This window comes from Pteropus alecto, unplaced genomic scaffold, assembly GCF_000325575.1.
Source record: "Pteropus alecto unplaced genomic scaffold, ASM32557v1 scaffold50, whole genome shotgun sequence".
In the NCBI taxonomy this organism is placed as follows: domain Eukaryota; kingdom Metazoa; phylum Chordata; class Mammalia; order Chiroptera; family Pteropodidae; genus Pteropus; species Pteropus alecto.
Genome location: NW_006431918.1, coordinates 10512135 through 10530104, shown reverse-complemented (window position 1 = coordinate 10530104; position 17970 = coordinate 10512135). Strand labels below are relative to the sequence as shown.

Sequence of the window (17970 nt, the reverse complement as noted above, 5' to 3'; positions counted from 1 at the left end):
TCTCTGCACTCAGAGAATCCCTGTTCATCCTGCTTTGAATTATAGGTATGTTTACCAGTTGGTCACCCTCATTAAACTAGTTCCTCAAGGGCAGTGTGCATCTTGTTGGCCCGTGTTTCCCAAAGTACCTGGAATTCAGCTTTACTGAATGCATGTCGTTAACTGAAAAACATCAAGCAGAAGAGTCATCTAGGAAAACCCGTTTCTATGATGACCCAATTTCAAAAGGGTGATAGAGAAAAATATGAACTCCAAATACGGAATCTTATTTAGTATGAATATCTAAAAGAGCAAATAAGAGATCCTCAAGGCTGAAAATAAGGCCAATATTGCATATCAAATAAGATTATTAAAGAGATGTATGTGAAATGAAACGATGCTATGCTTTAAATTTATGAGAGATGAGAGAAGAATGAAAGAAAAAGAATTTCAGTTATAAGACAGAAAAGATAGCTTTTCTTTCTTGACATTTTTTTTTTGTGTTTTAGCCAAACACACCAAGCCTGGTCATAAAGTAGGCAAACACTGATTTTTATCATGCAGCAGGCTACTTCTCAGATGGGGGGCCCAACAATGCCCCCCACTTTGCTGCCCTGTCTCTCACCTCTCCCTAACTCACACGCAGCAGTGCAATCCCTTCTACTGCTTGATGTCTACAACCTTTTCTAAGCAAATTTCCCTAAATCATATTATAAGTTTACTGTAACTTTTTTTTACTACTCACCTTTTGCTGTCATTTAAACCCATTTCCTCTTGTCCTTGGTGACATGGTGGTGTAGAGGGTCACATCACCCTACATGTTTAACTTTCATTTTTCCTAAAGCAGTTCATGGTAATTGACTGATACTATCTTCTGTAAACAATAAAACCAGTTTTTTATGCCTCTAGAACATTGCTATTGTGCTTCAGTCTCCATAAATAGGTACACTGACATCAGGTCCATTTCTATCGGCCTTTTAACAACATACAATAAAATATGATAAAATAAAAATTAAAAGTGGCAATGACTAAAAGTTTATTTCAACTTACTGTTAATGCTGTTTCATAATTTCCAGCAGCCAAGTATGCTAAGCCCAAGTAATAGGAAGCTTCTCCTTCCATCCTTTTGTCATTTCCTAAAGTGAAAATATAGAAAAATTATTGTGGCTTTAAAGAAATTGATTTAGTAAAACAAACAGAATCTTAGCTTATTAAGACAGTAGAAAGTTATTATAACAAAGTATACACATTTATCTATAATCCCTGCAACCTAACCATGTACTGATAAAAAAAAAAGGGGGGGGCTGGTGTTAATACAATTTACCTGGATCACAGATGCTACAGGGCGTTAGCAACATAATTATGAGGAGCTGTCCTGTATATACATGACCCGGTACTATCATGTTGAGATTCACATGTAATTTCTATACTGGTCCACCATGGCACACATTATGCCATCTCATAGCATATAATTTATTTACATTTAATATACTAAATATAGTATACAAATGTAATATACTTACAGAAATCATTAAAGGCACTTATGTTTAAAAAGAATACTATCCTTTTTCTACTTTTGGAACTCTTTGGCTTTCCATGTTACCTAAGTCCTGGGTAATGCAAATGCTGACAGAGCCACTCTCATTTTTGATATTTAAAAAGTAAGTATCCTTCGATTACTTTCTAAACATTGCATTCCAACCATAATGGATTTCGGCAGGAGCTAGCGATCCTCTATGCTGCATTCGCTCTCACCACTCAGTGAGTGAGTTACCACTCGTGAAGCATGGCTCAATGGGAAGACTGCGAGAAAACAGGTTAACAAATGCTGGTGACAGGATTTTTTTTCCCCCCTTCTGTAGCAGTTTCACCAATTGCAGAGAATGATACCCTTAAGATCTCACTTCAGCAGAGCTGATGATGCCAGTGATCCAGTCTGGGGAATTTTCACTCTTAAAATTCAGCTGGGCACTATCTGGTATAGGTTTATGAGTGCTGGGGTTGGGATGAGACTAGGGGAGGGGAAGATGGGGTGGAAGGAAGAGGCTGTGAAGGAAAGCTGGCCCTTGGCCGATTAAAAGTCAGTTATATGTGATTCATACTCGCTGTGTTAAATGGTATAACTATATTAAAGCACTAGCAAGAGCATGTGCTGATGTGGTATCGTCATCAGCATCTAATTTTATATAAAGGGCAGACTAGTAGAGAGGAGGAGAGAAAAATCTACTCTTGATAGAAAGATTTTGAGGCAGCTAATTTACACAGTTGGATCATATCAAATATTCCTTCTAAAATAGTATGTAAGCATGAGAACTTTTCCTGCTTATTAGTTGAGACAAAGTTAAGATAAAGTGAAAGCAATAAAATAATGGAGGAAAATGTCGCCACTAGTAAAGTTGAATGACAATTTACCAAAGGAAAAAAATGACAAAACACTACTTAGATTGTGTAGTTCGAGTGGGTTAAATTAAACTGGCTTTGCTACCACAGTCAATAATCATTTATATTAAAGAAAACATTATGGTTTTATTTTCAGGACTCTAGGGACCCCCCTCTTTCTTTGTGACTACCTTGCATTTTAGCATATGCGAACCTGAAGTAAAATACCTTTTCCTAATTCATATATTACTTTACCCTGAAATTCCACATAACTTTCCACGTGACTAAGTCAGCTGCTGAAATTGATCTAAGAGATAACCATTTCTATTAGTGTTTAGCCTTTCGGGAGAAAGTACTAGATCACCGTTCATTCAAAAGCAGTTCATTCAATAAGATAACATCTTTCACTGGGGGTGATTCCTACAGCTATTCCAACTGAAGTTATTAAAAGACCTAACAAGGAGAATAAGCTGTTTACTTTTATTCTTCAGAAAATTAAAATCACACCCAGAAAATCAGACTTGCTTACCCCAAACAAGCCAACTGTTATTCCAATAGACCTAATATATCTACAAGCCAATAAAATTCAGTTCGACGGCATAACTTCTATCTTTTTTTCTTCATGAAAAGGCTACTCCATTCATAAATTACTATATGGCAATAAAAAATCCTTGCATTTCATGAGTAAAAGCTTATGAATATAAGCTCCAAAATTTTCTTTATATTTTATATATATGCAAATGGCATAAAATATTAAGGATATGAGCAACTCTCACAAAAGCATTTTCACTGCTATAACTGTGTGTACGAATCACCTGGGGATCTTGCTGGGGATCTTGCTAATCTGCAGATTCTGAGCTGGTCCGAAGGCCACACTTTGACAGTCAAGGATCTAAAACATATGGAGTTCTATTTTCTTCTGACTCCTAACTAAATATTTATCATATCTTTCCTATTACCTGACAATGAGAAATTTACAAACAATGAAAAGTTATAAGAATATTATGACCTGAAACACACACACACACACATACACTTTCACGAATGACCTTACCTTGTCATTATAGGTTCATTGCTTTAAAACACTACTCCCAGAGGGTTGTAATTTTGGAGATAAAGCTTTCAAGAAACTAATGGATTTCTTGTTGTCAGCACTAAGGCACCTCTGTTTTACAGTGAAATTTAAAAATATATTGATGGCATTTGTCATTGCATTTCACAGAAAATAATCACCCAAACACTTGATTTTTATGTCGCTCTTGGGAGGAGCAGCGTCTGCCCATTAAAGAAAGCAATGTGAGAGTTTCTTTCCACCTACCTTCTTTAGCTATCTCAGAAGCTTTTAATAGAGTACTGATGGCCTGCTTGTATTCTTTATTTTCCAGCATTTTGTCTGCGAGTAACCTGTAAGTCCTCAGGAGACTCTCGCAGGCCAACAGGTTGAGAAAGCGGCCTGTCTCGTCCTTCCACACCCGCCCCTGCGTCAGTTGATGGAACGCTTCATAATGTTCGGCAGCTTCTAGAAGCTGATCTGAAGAATAAAAGCCATTCATAAATATAAACCACAGGCCAAAACATATTTCTAAGAATTTTACGTACATGTTATATTTTGCTATTAAAGGGGTTGGGGGAGACTCATGAGATACAGTCAAGAATTTCTAAGGCTGGAGGACTTAAGCTGGAAAACGAGCCATCTCCATTGGGACCTTAGATTCAGCACTGGTTTTGGATGGACACCTGCTAGAGGGATGTCCTTTGGCCGGTAGAATTGACCAGGATTACATACATTTAGAGACAGTGTGAAAGTCCAGTAATTATTATTAATAAAAATCATATTTATTATTTTACATGCAAGGCACTGTGCCATGTGCTTTATATGAGCTTCTCATTGAATCTTTAAAAGAGTCCCGTGGAACAGGGATTGTTATGATTCCATTTTACAGAGGAGAAAGTGAGGGTAAGAGTTTTGCCTGCGATTGCCCATCTGAGGGTTGGCAGAGCCGGGCGGTCCGACTCCAGGGCCCACGCTGCCCACCAGACCACACGGCTTTCCCAACAGACAGCGTTCTCCACTCGGTAAGAACTGGGTGGCGGCAGGAGATCTGACTTCGGGTGGTGAACACAAAACGCAATACACAGATGATGTGTTATTGAATTGTACATTTGAAACCATATAATTTTATTAACCAATGTCACCCCAATAAATTTAACAAAAAAGAAGATTTGGGGTATCCTGGGAAAGATGCGTCAGTAATACATTTCAAATTCATATATTATGGATCTTTAAACAACTAGTCAAAGTCTGATCGAATTTTCTAAGCAGAGGTTTGTATACTTTGTTTAGTTTTGAGTAATTAAAAGGTAACTGCCTTTCTGGATCATATTTTATAATATAGTCCAAAACATATCTTCTTAAAGTCGAAGTCTAACTTAGTTTTACATTATTTCATTTCTTGACATATGAGCAAGCCTATATCCAGAAGCGCAGTTTGCAGCTCCATGCCATAAGTTGTATTTTACTTGTGAACTGCCTTGTAGATGGGCTCAAAGTATCCTGTAATGCAAATTCTTTTCTGTAGTATTGGAGTTGCCGAGTTGGAATGAACTGGAAAAGCACTTCTATCTATCTAGGCCTTTTGGCAGCAGTGGCTAGGAGGGAGTGTAGGCTCCAAGCGGACAGCCTTTACCCTTTCTGTTGTTTAGGCTTAGGCTAATTAATTAAGTTCTGTGGTTGAGTTTAATGCTTCTGCAAAATAGGATAATAGTGTAACTATTAAAGGTGTTATTGTGAGAAATAACACATGTTCAATACCTGATGCAGATTAAGTGCTCAACAAACACAGTAAAACATAACTAAGTTCTTATAACAATATTATCGTGACTGATTAAATTAACCTATGCAGGTCATTTCGGGCTCAATACAGTGCCTCGAATGAGATTCATTGGATATTACAGGTTGGATATTACAGGATAGTACAGACACTGCCATGACTACTGTATATAATTCCCCCCTATTTTTGCACTGAATTTGTTATCAACATTAGTATTAAAGTATTAAAGAATACACACATAAAGAAGAATACTATTCACATAGAAACACAACAGAAGTGGATAATCAGCAAATAATCTGTATAAACTTCAGTGAAGACATGCTACACACCATGCAGAAAGAGGGAATATCAGCAAAGACACATACAGAGAATGGAATGTGTACTCCAGAGATGTTTATAAACTTGTGTTACGAAATTTTCTCATGATAAAATACTACAAAACCATAAATATAGACTGGTGTTTTTGATAAGGGAAAATATTGGAAAACATCAGAACACATTTACAAAGCATTATCAGTGTTATATGGGTGATAGATGGTTTCTTTTCTGCTTTTTCTTCTGATTATTGTCATTTTCTAGTGTTTCTATCATCAAAATATGTTCATTTTGCAATAAAAAATATACAAGAGAAGCCATTTTACAAATGATGCCAATCCTTTTTCATTTTATACAAATATTCAAGGTTGAAGTTCACTGTTCTAATCTATCTTTACATTTAACTGACAATTTTTCTTTACCTCCCACAAAAGCAAGCATAGTTTGTCATCTCTCTCCTATAGCACCTCTCATCAGAAACACCTTTCTCCAAATACCCATGACCCTCATTTTTTAAAAAACTCGAATGGAGTGTTGACATATATGTGTGTTGTGTTTCCTCTGTCAACTATATTTCTGCCTATACAGTATAGCTCTGTATCCCTAGAAAGATGTTTAACCAGAGTTCTTTTTTTTTCTGTCCAGCATCCGTCTATTCATAAAGTACAGATATATATTTCTCTTTGACCACGTGAATAGGAAAGGGTGGTTATGAAGAACTGTGAGTATACCAGTTGGGCCCAGAAAAAATCGGAAACACAAGGAGACTAAGAAAGACATTGGTGGTCACACGGTAACCAGATGGAAGAGGGTCCGAAGGCATGTTACGAAACAACAGATTCACTAGGGATTCCAGGAGGAAAGCCAGGGGAGGAGGCTCTGGGTAATCCACCTCACTACAGTGAGATGCAAATGAGGCTCAATGAGGTAAATTAAACATAAGAATTGACAGCCATGTCCAAGATTCGATTTACATGAGGGCAGAAAGGGGAGGCTGGAGGAGGGAAAGGTAAGGACAGGTGGAAGAAATGGGTGAAGGTGGAGAAGAGTGAAGAAAGGGTGGAGATGTGTCTTAGTATCCCATATAAGCCAGATTTCCCTCTATGCTACTACGCCATTGGCCATACTGGACAGTCTAAGCATGAATGACATAAGGGAGGTTCTTGGGACACTGGTGTCAGTTGGTTACTACGGAAAGTGGCCTTGGAACTATTGGGATATAGTTTTTTAGTTGTTTTTGATATTTGCTAGGGCTTTGGCTTAGTATCAGTATGCTGCTTAGCTCATGGTTATTGGCCAACGTTCAACTCTCCAAAGGTTCTAGGTGTGCTCTCCCATGAGGAAGGGTCGTGGTCCAAGATGCTCAGGTGGAAGCTGACAGGAAACTATTCTTCATTGGGTGCTAGTCAAAATGGGAAGCTTTTCCATATATATATCTTATTTAACCTTTTAAAAACTGGTGAAGTAAATAGTACTTTTACACTACAGAGGAAGTTGAGGCTCTCAAGGGTTAAATGACTCAAATAGTAAAAAGTGGTGCTTAGAATTTAAACGCAGGATCCTTTTTTATTTAAATCATACAGCTTTGTTCCACCATATCAGGTCCTAGTCAACAAACCAAGAGTCAGGAATTTTAAGTAAAGTAAGTTACGTTCTCTAGACATAAATCTCTCAAAGTAAAACTAATGCTTAAATTACGTGATTTCTAATCTCTTCTAGTTCCATAACTCTGTGACTCTGCTCAGGCAATCCAGGTAACCTCTAACTCTAAAGCACAGATACCAGCCCTGATGTGCTTCTGATGGTCTTTCGGAAGGAGTCTTACGTACAACCAGCTGTGCAACAGACATCTAAATTTTCTACTTCTGTGACATCTGTGGGGCCACCTGGAATTCCTCGGGTGCCTCAGACTTAGTCATCTGCGGCCAAATCTAGCTATTTACGGTTCCACTTCCCCTTTCTTAACCACTGTGCCACAGATGAGGTCACTGGGGACTCTGATCAGTGCTATGTTTGACCAAGGTGCCTGCACAGAAGAACGAGAGTTTTCCAGTCCTTCTCAGATGCAGGGATTCATTTTTGAAGTTATTTGAAAGCAAATAGGTTCATAAATAAGCCAGTGAGGATTTGATACAAATGACCATAAATATACAAACACCTTGGCTACAATTTCTGAAGGCTGGTCATAATTTGAAGGTTCATATTATAAAATTGTATAATATTTTATTTAAAAATATTAAACAATATGTCTGTACTATAAAGAGAGCATAGTAATTTAAATATGCAATTATTTCTCTTTCAGCATGATTAACAATGATATGATTTCCATCCAATTTATATTTCCATCCAACTGTGAATAGGATTTCAAAACTTTTATTACTTACTGAGTAAAGAATCTGATATTAAGACTAGATATTTATTAAGATATAATACATTCTGTTTTTAAATTTAATTTAATATATCATAATAGGTTATCAGTATAATGATAAGTTTAACAAAGCTAAATAAATGAAGATCATGAACCAGATTTTCCAATTTGGCTCACAGTGTTCATCTACAGTCTACCTTTTGTAATCAAATACAAGATAATATATCAGAACCGGGTAAGATCTCCCAATTCCGCCATCAGTCTCATTGAAGGACAAGTGTACAGATAACTGTCCTTTTCTGGAATTATCAAATGCAAACATTATTTCCCATTGAGGAAAAGGACAGAGAGAAGAATGATTACACCGAAATATCACAAAAATAAAAGTTAACTGAAAGCAATACAGAAAAGAGAAGCCCTTGAGAATATTTGTAGATGGTAAAGGTCCCCTGAGGGAATATGAGCTCCACCGTGTTGCACCAGGAATTATCACCAAATCTTCATCATCACTATAAGCAACAAGGATCACAAGAGTAACCGCCATAAGGAAGACATACTAGCTGTTGCTCAGCTAGGTGCCTGGAATGTATGGTTCTATGCTCAGCAAAAATCCAGAGAGTCCGCTAATATTTCAAGAGACTCAGGGAAGAAAATGGAGCCAGACAGAATGTTTTGTTGGAGGGACTGGAGATGGCCTTCCACCGATACCATAAGTAATCGATTCATCTCACTAATATGAGGTAGTATCCGAAAGCACACTTGAGGAGACACACACTGTGAATAGCTGTGTAAAACAAGAGATCCTAGGTAGGGAAGAAGTAGTCTAAGCCTCAGGTTTGTTTGTTTTTTTTTTCCAAACAATTATATGATATCTACGTAAACAATAAAAAGGTCGGCATCTATTTACAGTTTTTCATATAAAGGAAAGTACTCTTTTAAAATAAAACTACTAGAGAAGAGTTTCATTTTACCTAAAGCCCACACAAACAAGAAATTCATCCATTTATTTAAAAATATAAACAAAACCCAAACAATGTTGTAAACTGCAAAATTGCTTGGTAGGATGTTAAAACATACATTATGTAGAGAAAATAAGATTTTATATATTTGGGTATTATCCAAATTGTTGCTTGCCCCTCTTCCCTGCACGACATCTCTGAAAGTTTATAGATATTTGTTGTATCACAGCAGATGTCTAGAACAAATATTAAGCAAAGGAGAATGTATATGATCTCTCCCATTTTAGTTTTTTTTTTTTAAAGTAGGAAGATTGACTAGATATTAACACAAATGGGTTTAAATGTGAAGCTGCCATAAAAGCAGGAACATAAATGTAATTCTCCCAGCCGCTATTTTGATGCACATTTTTGATTCCATGAATATTTTATGAAATGGCCCAAACTAAAGCCATATAACATTCCTGCATTACTGATGCTTGCGCCCGTAAGCTACGAACATTAGCGGCATGATTGAGTGCATTAAAATGAACTCATTCAGCAGTGCATTGATTACTTGAAGGGGGAGGGAAAAGAAAAAGAAAAAAAATAAAGAAGTTGCTCCACTTAAGAAAACAGCACAGAAATCTGAAGTTTGCAATATAAGAAGGGCAAAAGTAAGTTTTAATAAAATAATATTTCATAAATAAAGTGTGACTCTGTCTAGCCCTGACATTCATTAAGCAAGGTGGTAATTATATCCAAAGATGGCTCCTGGTATTGTTCAGGTAATTTCAAATGTCACAATCTCTAAGACACACAGACTGGTCTGCTTTAGCTCCATGCATCGGCAGTTCTGAAAGTAGCTAATTATTTCCTTTTCTATCAACTTGTACATTTTCCAGTAAAAATAATGCCACAGACATAATTGCATGAAGATAATTTGACAGATCCATAGGCCTACTTACTTCTTCGGCAGCACTGGTATAAGTCTTAAGCATATTTAGTTCTAAATCGTGTACATTTGTTCAGAAATTTAGGAAAATATTCTACTTTAGTTTAAAACAACAACCTAAAGGAACAATAAAGCTTTATGTCTATTACATTTTAATCTGGAGTTACTGGATATCTTTGGTATTAAGTTACTAGTTTGTACAATATAGACATAAAATCTGCTAGAAGCAATATTGAACAGTGGCAAAAAGAGAAAAATGTTATCGCCCTTTTGTAAAAATGAAAGAGATTGCTTTCCATTTCAGTTTAACTGCATGAACAATTTATATTATCTTTAGGTTTTTACGTTCAATTGTGATAATTATAATGGCATTATACGTGCAGAAATAGTTAAGGGCCTGTCACACTTCCCAGTGGAAACTATCATTTCCAAGGCTTCCCTCTTGTCAGACCCACTGCACACCACTGCAAAAGGGATCGCTGGAAAACAAAGATTTTGTTCTGTATCTCGACAGCATCCCTAATAAACTGGGAAGAGAATGTGCCCTTAACTTTTGTAGCTACTTTGGGATACTCAGAAGAAATTGAAGAGGCTATTTAAACAATGAAATCCTCTCATTATCATTTTGAGCAAAGATTTCAGATCGACACTGTAGGAATACTAGCAGACCCCTGCTAATGAGTATGGGTCACCGAGGCGGACAACGTAAAGGGTCCCAGGAAGACGAGTGTGAAAGAAACCCAGCATGAGAGAAACTCAGCAACGCTTTTACCACTGATGTGGGCAATGCTAGTAGGTTAGTTTTTGAAATCCAGAAGATTTGCCTGGATCTCTAAAATAGTCTAGAGGAACTGTTATTAATTGTTGTTGTTTGTGATTTTAGATAGCTGAATTGTGGTCAGTGATGGAAACGGTATACAAGCTTGACTGCTCTATGTTACAATAAACCCCAGACGGTTCGTTTCTATCCGAGTTCTATAATCTCTAAGGATTAAGCATTAGGCAGCTTTGCTCTTAAATGTTCATAATTAGAAGTATTGAAATTATTCAATTTTTAAAAATGTAAAACATTTGTTTAATGTATAAACAATAGGAAATTAATGCTAGCCATTATAAACCTTGTAGAGCTAATAGAGTTCACTATTTTCCTCATATTGTTTTACTTTAATGGTTTCTACCTCATCTTAAAATACTAAGTAAAAAGTGTTGACAAGCATAAAAGTCTGAGGAGAAATCAAGTTAATATTGACATTAGATCAACTAATAAATTATATTGCTCCGGACTTAATCAATAATGTAATTCTTACTTGAATTACATACTGCTCATGATTTTAATGTTCTGATTATGTGTATATGTTTACATGAGCAAAGAGAAAGGTATAGGAGAACATTTTGAACTTATCAGTATTGATGAACTTATGGAAGATGGAGGTGAGTGAAGAGAGTGTTAACTTTTTTCCTGTATATCACGGTTTTGATTGACAATAAGTATGTACTGTTTGCGATATTACAAAAAACTAACAAGTGTGGAGGGAGAAAATAACATTAGTTGAACACCTATCATGTGTCAAGCATGATAGTAGCTACTATATTTATTTGTTAGTATCTACATTTTAGAGATGAGGAAAATGAACCTCAAGGGTTCTATTGCCCAAATTCACGTACTGATGCCCAAGACTATGAGGATTTACTTCCTTCACGTGACCCTTTTTTAGAAACTGTGTCCCATGTTTGACTTAAAGGTAGAGACCAAGGTTTGAACCTCAACATCATGATATAATGAGACCATTCACATCCTTTCTCGAAGGGTTCTGTTACAAAGATAACAATACCAACTTCGGGGTGTGGTCGGAAGGGGGGTTAAAACAACTGTGTTGACACTATACAGAGTGTCACATTCAGTAACTTTTCATGCCATGTTATCTATTATTTTTCCAGGTTTTCCAGGTTTGGAGCAAATATGGATGGGCCTGTTACATGGAATGCTTTAAAACCTAAAAATATTGCAAAACAGTGCCACTTATTCAAATTAAGAGCCATTTGAGGCACTAGTTAGAAATGGTACACTTCATCCAACACTCTTCACTCTTGGTCAGTGGTACCATTGAAGAGAGATTTCTGTGGCAGTGCCTCCTCTCAGACCATCAGAGGAAACACTGCCTCCAGAGAAGTTTACTCGGTGAGGCAAAACCCATACGCTCAGCCCAGCTATTCAAGACCTCCTTGCAAAGCTTTGCAAAACAAAAACAAAAAAACAAAAAAAACAAAAAACGCAAAAAACATCCTGCTGCAAAGCAGGCACCTCTGAATGAGGCTTCCTCTCCACACTGTTCACTAAGCAGTAAATAATTAAAACACCCTGAAAAAGACAGGTAAAATACATGCAGCTATGTCAGTAACACAGACATGAAAGAGAAGGGGAAGAAATTGAATTTTAAAAAAAGGCAATGAAATAATTCATTTGAAGCTCTAATAAAGTTTCATTTGCAGTCTTGTTTAAAGATATATCAGACTTTAGGGATGTAACCTAATTACATTTTTATTCTAAGTTCCATTCGAAGATCTCGGACTTTGATTCTTTAACACGGATCAAACATGGAATAATTTTCTCATGGCTATCAATACTTTAAAAGGATCTCTTGATTAAATACTATAAGGTTTTATGAACATGTACACATAGCAGATGGAGAATAAACTGACATGCCTCGAAAAGTGACAATTAATTTATACAGAAAAAGCAATGCTAATTCACTTAACTTTTGAAAAAAAAAAACCTTTTTATTAAATTCACTTTTATTCAAATATAAAGTAATGTTTCTAGTACTGATCTAGACAAATGCATCTTAGAAGATATATACTAGTGACCACTTTCTTATACCATTCTTGGAATTTACTCTGAAAATGAAGTGCTAGAAGTAAGCCTTGTAATCAGGCAGAGATTAAGGGGAGATGCTTTCAACAGGCCTGTGGTTAGCCTGGCAGCCTTAGAGACGGTTGGGTATGTTACAGCAATCGAGGTTCCTTTTGGATTGACTTTATTTCATACTGTCACTAGGAAACCTGAATGTAATAATGTGCTTGCTTTTCCAGAGAATCTTTTTGGAAAAGTTTCCTTCAATGGGACTTTTAAGATGTACATTTAGAAACAGTTTAAAAGTTGGGGGAAGAAACAAATAGAATATTTTTAACTATTAAGAGGGAAAAAATGTTCTCAATGAACTTGTGCACTTGTACCAGAGGAAAGGATCCTGGGACTTAGACACCTCGGCAAGAAAGACTACAGAGAGTTTTGGTCGTGATGCAGCCACAACCACTAGGAGGTTTTGTTGGCGTTGTTTCTGTTGGTTTGTTTTTTCATCCTCGAAACATCCACAGTGCCCACCAATGAATCCATTTTCAAGGATAAACATTGAATGAGATGCCTTTTGTCGGTTCAAGAGCTATTTTCTCTTGAAACATTCTGGATGTAATGCAGGCTTCATTGTTACAAATTTTAAAAAATGATAGCGATTTAAATAGAAAATAAGAGTCATGTAAAACTAAAAATAAACAAACTATGCTTGTCAAGATCTATTAACAGCAAATAATAAAGAAGTTATTGTCTCATCATTGTTTGTTGCATGAATAAAATACTAGGTTTAGAAAGACAAAAGAAAATTTTAAGGTTCACTAGATTTAGGGTGACCAATTTATCCAGGTTTGCACAGGACTTTTCTGGTTTAAACACCAAAATTCTCAAGTCCTGGGAATTCCCCTAGTCCCAGGCAAACCCTGATGAGAAGTTGCCCTAACACAGACTCAAATTACAAAAGAATTTAAAAATATATAATTAAGTAAAACAGAAAAGTGATATTTAGCAAAAGTATAATGCCATATTCATTTTACTTATTTTAAGGGCCAAAATATTATATCAGCATGAATGAAACACTATGGAAAAAAATCTTAAAAATTATGGTCAGGTATCATTCTACTCTTTTTCTATAATCCATGTATAATTTTTTACACAGTTGCAAAAAAAGTAATATAATTTTTCTGCTCATCTAAACTATCTTATTAGAACTACTTTCCATATTTCTAGAAGTAAAATTAATCGATAAAGGTGTATGGAAAATTTTACGGTTGCAATGTATTGCCATATTTCTTTCCAAAACCATTTAAATGATTTAAATTATCACCAGCAATAGACATCAGTATTATTTTAAGGAGCCACAATTGGTTTTTTTTTTTTTGCATTTTAATAAGTATTAAATGCTATTTCACAATTATTTGAGTTGATTTTTAGAGAAGTTGGTTATATTTCTGTATATTCATTACATATCATAGTTCCTCTTAGCAAATTTTCTCTTTGTATCCTCTTTCCATTAAATTACAGTCATCTTAACATTTTCTTACAAATTGATGTATATTTCACATAGAAGACAGCTACTAATTCTTTGTTACATATGCTGCATGAAGTTAATTTTTCTTTCTCCACCCCCTGCCCTATATCTGAAACCAGATGCTGTTTCTTCTGCCATCATGTCTGGAAGTCATCCTTCCTTTCCATTGTGTTCGCCAACACACCAGCCCGCTCTCCTCACCAGTCTTAATGCCTCCGAAATCTTCCCTTGCTTCTAGTTGCCCTGTTCTAGGTTTTCCCACCCACAATTATTGAATGGCCTAATTCACACGTGGATTTAAACACATGACAATAAACCTTATTATAAGGCACCCGAACCTGCTTGTCCCCACTTACTCAGTTTGCTGATCATTTTCTATTCTGCTCTCTGAATTTGGAAGGCCCTCGATACTGTATTAGCCTTCATGGACTTAGTTTTCTTAGAGAACCATCCTTTATATGCATAATATGGATAGGCTAAAACAGTAGTAGAAATTAAGTCATGGGGGGGTCATGTCACTAGTAGAATCTCATGAGATGAGATTCTCACTGAACATGACGTGGGGTAGGGTTGGGTAAAGAACCGTGAAGGCAAATGGCTGAGCAAGTTGGCAGATGACAGAGGACGTAGAAAAGAAGACGATTTTTAATTTATAATCGTGTCAGGGTTAGATTTATTTCAGAGTCTTTTAACTTTAATAAAAATAAATCAAGAAAAAACAAACCCAGAAAGTCAGCTTTCTGAGGCCTCTTCCAAACAAACCTTGGTATAGGGAGGCGGTGTCAGACAGTGAGAACACTGACCCTGAGGCCTGAAGACACGGGGTCCAGTCTTGGCTCTGACATGCTTTAGTTGTCATTGAACCTCTCAGAATCCTATTTTATGTAAATCTAAAGTGGGGAATAATATATAACCTACCTCATACATGAGAAAAATCACTTCACGTATTACATAAGGCACCTATGTGTGACGGCTATTATGTACCCTGTTGAAGTCTGTGTAAATGTTACTGTTGCATCAGTTCAGAGAACCATGCATGTATATAGTTGGTGTGTATCTGTGTTGAGCGTGACACAGAAAAGGAAAAGTGAGGTGACAGAAATATGGAGCTCTGGATCCACATCTTGCACCTGTTACTAACAAAGCATGTGGCCGTGGCAAAGACGCATAATTACTGTTTCAGCTTCCTCACCTAGTAAATCGGGGTCTGGACTAGATGACTTCTAAGATCCAATATGGCTCTAGAATTCGTTCATCTAAAAGAATTGAATAGCATAAGTTCCCAACTCAGTTTTAAATAATTAAGAACAATTTCACAATTTACTAAATCCACATCGACCTGTTATTCCATAGAAAGCGGTTTGTCCTGACCCTTAGTGCCACCCTTACAGCATCTCTTCTCGAACATCAACTTTTAGGAATCATGAACACTTGTGAAAAATTAATCACCAGAGAGCAATTCTTCTCTTCTTCTATTCCCCATACAAAAGCTGCTGCCCTTCAAAGTGTTACCTCATTTGTATGCAGGAGCCCAGCGTCCAAGTGGAACAATAGGGACAAGCTGAAAAGCCTTCGAACTTTTAGAACCCAGAGAATATGTACCTATGAAAAAACCTACTGCACATGCAAAAGTGATCTTACCACTTGGAAAGGCAACAGGGAAGTTATTTATGGAGCAAGGCCTACCCTCTCTACATATGCTTAATGTTCTGAATAAAAAGATATGAAAATCTTCAACAAAAATAAAGCAGGTGTTCTTGCCTTTTAAATCAAAAATACAAGCCTAAAGAAGACTAGTTTAAAAAGAATTTTTTTTGATTGCTTTGTGGTAGATTTGCATCCCTGATGTAGACTTATAGGGAGAACTTGGAGGGCATCAGTGTGGAGAGCAGAAGACCAGAGGACTGAGCTGGAATGTCGAGAGGTCAAAGGAAGAGAGGTGAGATGAACAGGGATACGAACGGAGGACGAGCAGCAGCAGCCCGAGCTGCAGGAGCTGAGCCGTTCACCACTGCAGACCTTCCCATCCCTCTTGCTCCCGGCGTCCCGTGCCGGCCTCCCGTGCCGGCCTCCCTAAGGATCTTCTCCAGTTTTAACTGCAGGTTCACTGTAACCGCTGCCTGTCAACCTGATCCTGAGCTTTAATGGTACTGCAACTCTTCCTGCTGCCTCTAAGTGATTCGCAGGGGATGGTGAAAACAGAGAGCAGCATCTACACAGTTCCCCGTGCCAAGGAGAACACCAGACACATTTCACTTATTTAGTCGTCAAAACGATTCTCTGAAGTGCTACAATTGATTTTTTTTTTTTTTTTAAATAATAAAGAGTGGCACAAAGAGGTTAATTTTAGGTCCCATCTCTGCTTTTCATAAACTGACATTTTTCTTTATCTCATCACTAAAGAAGTTGACGGAGTTTTAAAGGACTGATCTTTCAATAGCCATTTAAGCAGCCTAGAAATCAGAGCTGGAAGTGAAGCAAGAGCAAAGCGCATCTGCTCGCACTCCTTCATTTCAGAGACGAGTGAGGAAAGCTCTACGACGATGACATGACTTACCTAGAGTCACACAGTTGACCAGCAGCAAATGGAAGTGAAAAGAGAATCTGAGTTTACTGTCCAATCTGACAGTTTCACCTCTGTTAGACTATCGCTATCCTGATGCTCAAACGCCGTGCTAGGTTAAGTATCTAAACCAATACAGTCATTCAATATCTATCAACTATCACTAATTGAACCCCTGTGTATGAATTTGCAGGTTTCCAATTTATATCTTGATTTAAAGCTTTTGTCTCGTATTTCTAATACCTCTGTAGACTTCAGCTTGTCTTGCTATCTGAAAACCCATCAATAATTCACATTTCCCCCCACTTTTCTACTTCATTAATAATGTGATTAGATCTAAATAGTTCTTTAATCATCATCATTATTTCCTACCAACTGTAAAAACCTTCTGTCCTTTCCAATTCCTTTTAAGTCAATGGAATTTTTTAAATTAGCTAGTTTTTCCCTCAATTAAAAACAACACATGCACCAAGTAACCGACTCTAGCAGTGCAGAAGGGCACATAATGCGAAATACATCTTCCTTCATCCTACCTCGTCAACGCGTTTCTCCAGAGGCCGCCTCAGTTGAGATTTGTTTATTTGATGGGTTTTTAAATCCTCTCAACAGCATTTACATCTTTATTAATTTTTAATAAAATGAAAGAGAAAATAAAATACCACACTAAAAACTGATATATCCTTTGCATTTCTTTTAGTTATTAAGGTTGTTTTTCTAATAAAATGGCAAATGTTATTCCATGACAAATAAGAAATTACCATGAAATTTCTATCAATTTTGATGTGGCATCTTTGAAGATATTACTATATTTTAAACTTTTTTTTTTTGAGAACTAAATACCACGATGATAAACTTCATTCCAAATGCTGAAGGATAACAATATTCACCAAATGAATCCACATTTATAATGAAAGAAAAAAGCCAAAACTCTAGGAAAAGATTGTTTATACGAGATATTAAGGAGTTTTTAAAAATCTCCTTATATTATTTTAGGTAGTATTTAGTTTATCACCACATCACCATAAATGTTTTATAAAGTCAGAGTTTGATAGAAAGGAACATTACATTTTTCATCTGTCAAGTCGTATCATTCCATCGATATTATATTTCCTTCCCCTTCCCACCCCCCACCCCAAAATAACATCTTTTTTTTTAATTAAGGAAAATCACTGACACTGTATTGAATACTGTATTAGTTTCCGGGGGCTGCCATACCAAAGTACCACAAACTGGGGGGCTTAAATAGCAGAATCCATTCTTTCACGC

General features: G+C 36.5%; 1 protein-coding gene across 1 annotated transcript in view; it reads right to left on the bottom strand.

Moving 5' to 3' along the window:
• The window catches only part of TTC29 (tetratricopeptide repeat domain 29), a 108848-nt gene that overhangs the window by 46600 nt on the left and 44278 nt on the right, over positions 1–17970 (bottom strand). The window contains exons 7-8 of the mRNA XM_015600686.1: positions 3677–3889; positions 1030–1115 (exon numbers count right to left, since the gene is read on the bottom strand). Of these exons, the coding sequence (XP_015456172.1) occupies positions 1030–1115; positions 3677–3889 (299 nt within the window). The remainder of the gene's footprint in view (positions 1–1029; positions 1116–3676; positions 3890–17970) is intronic.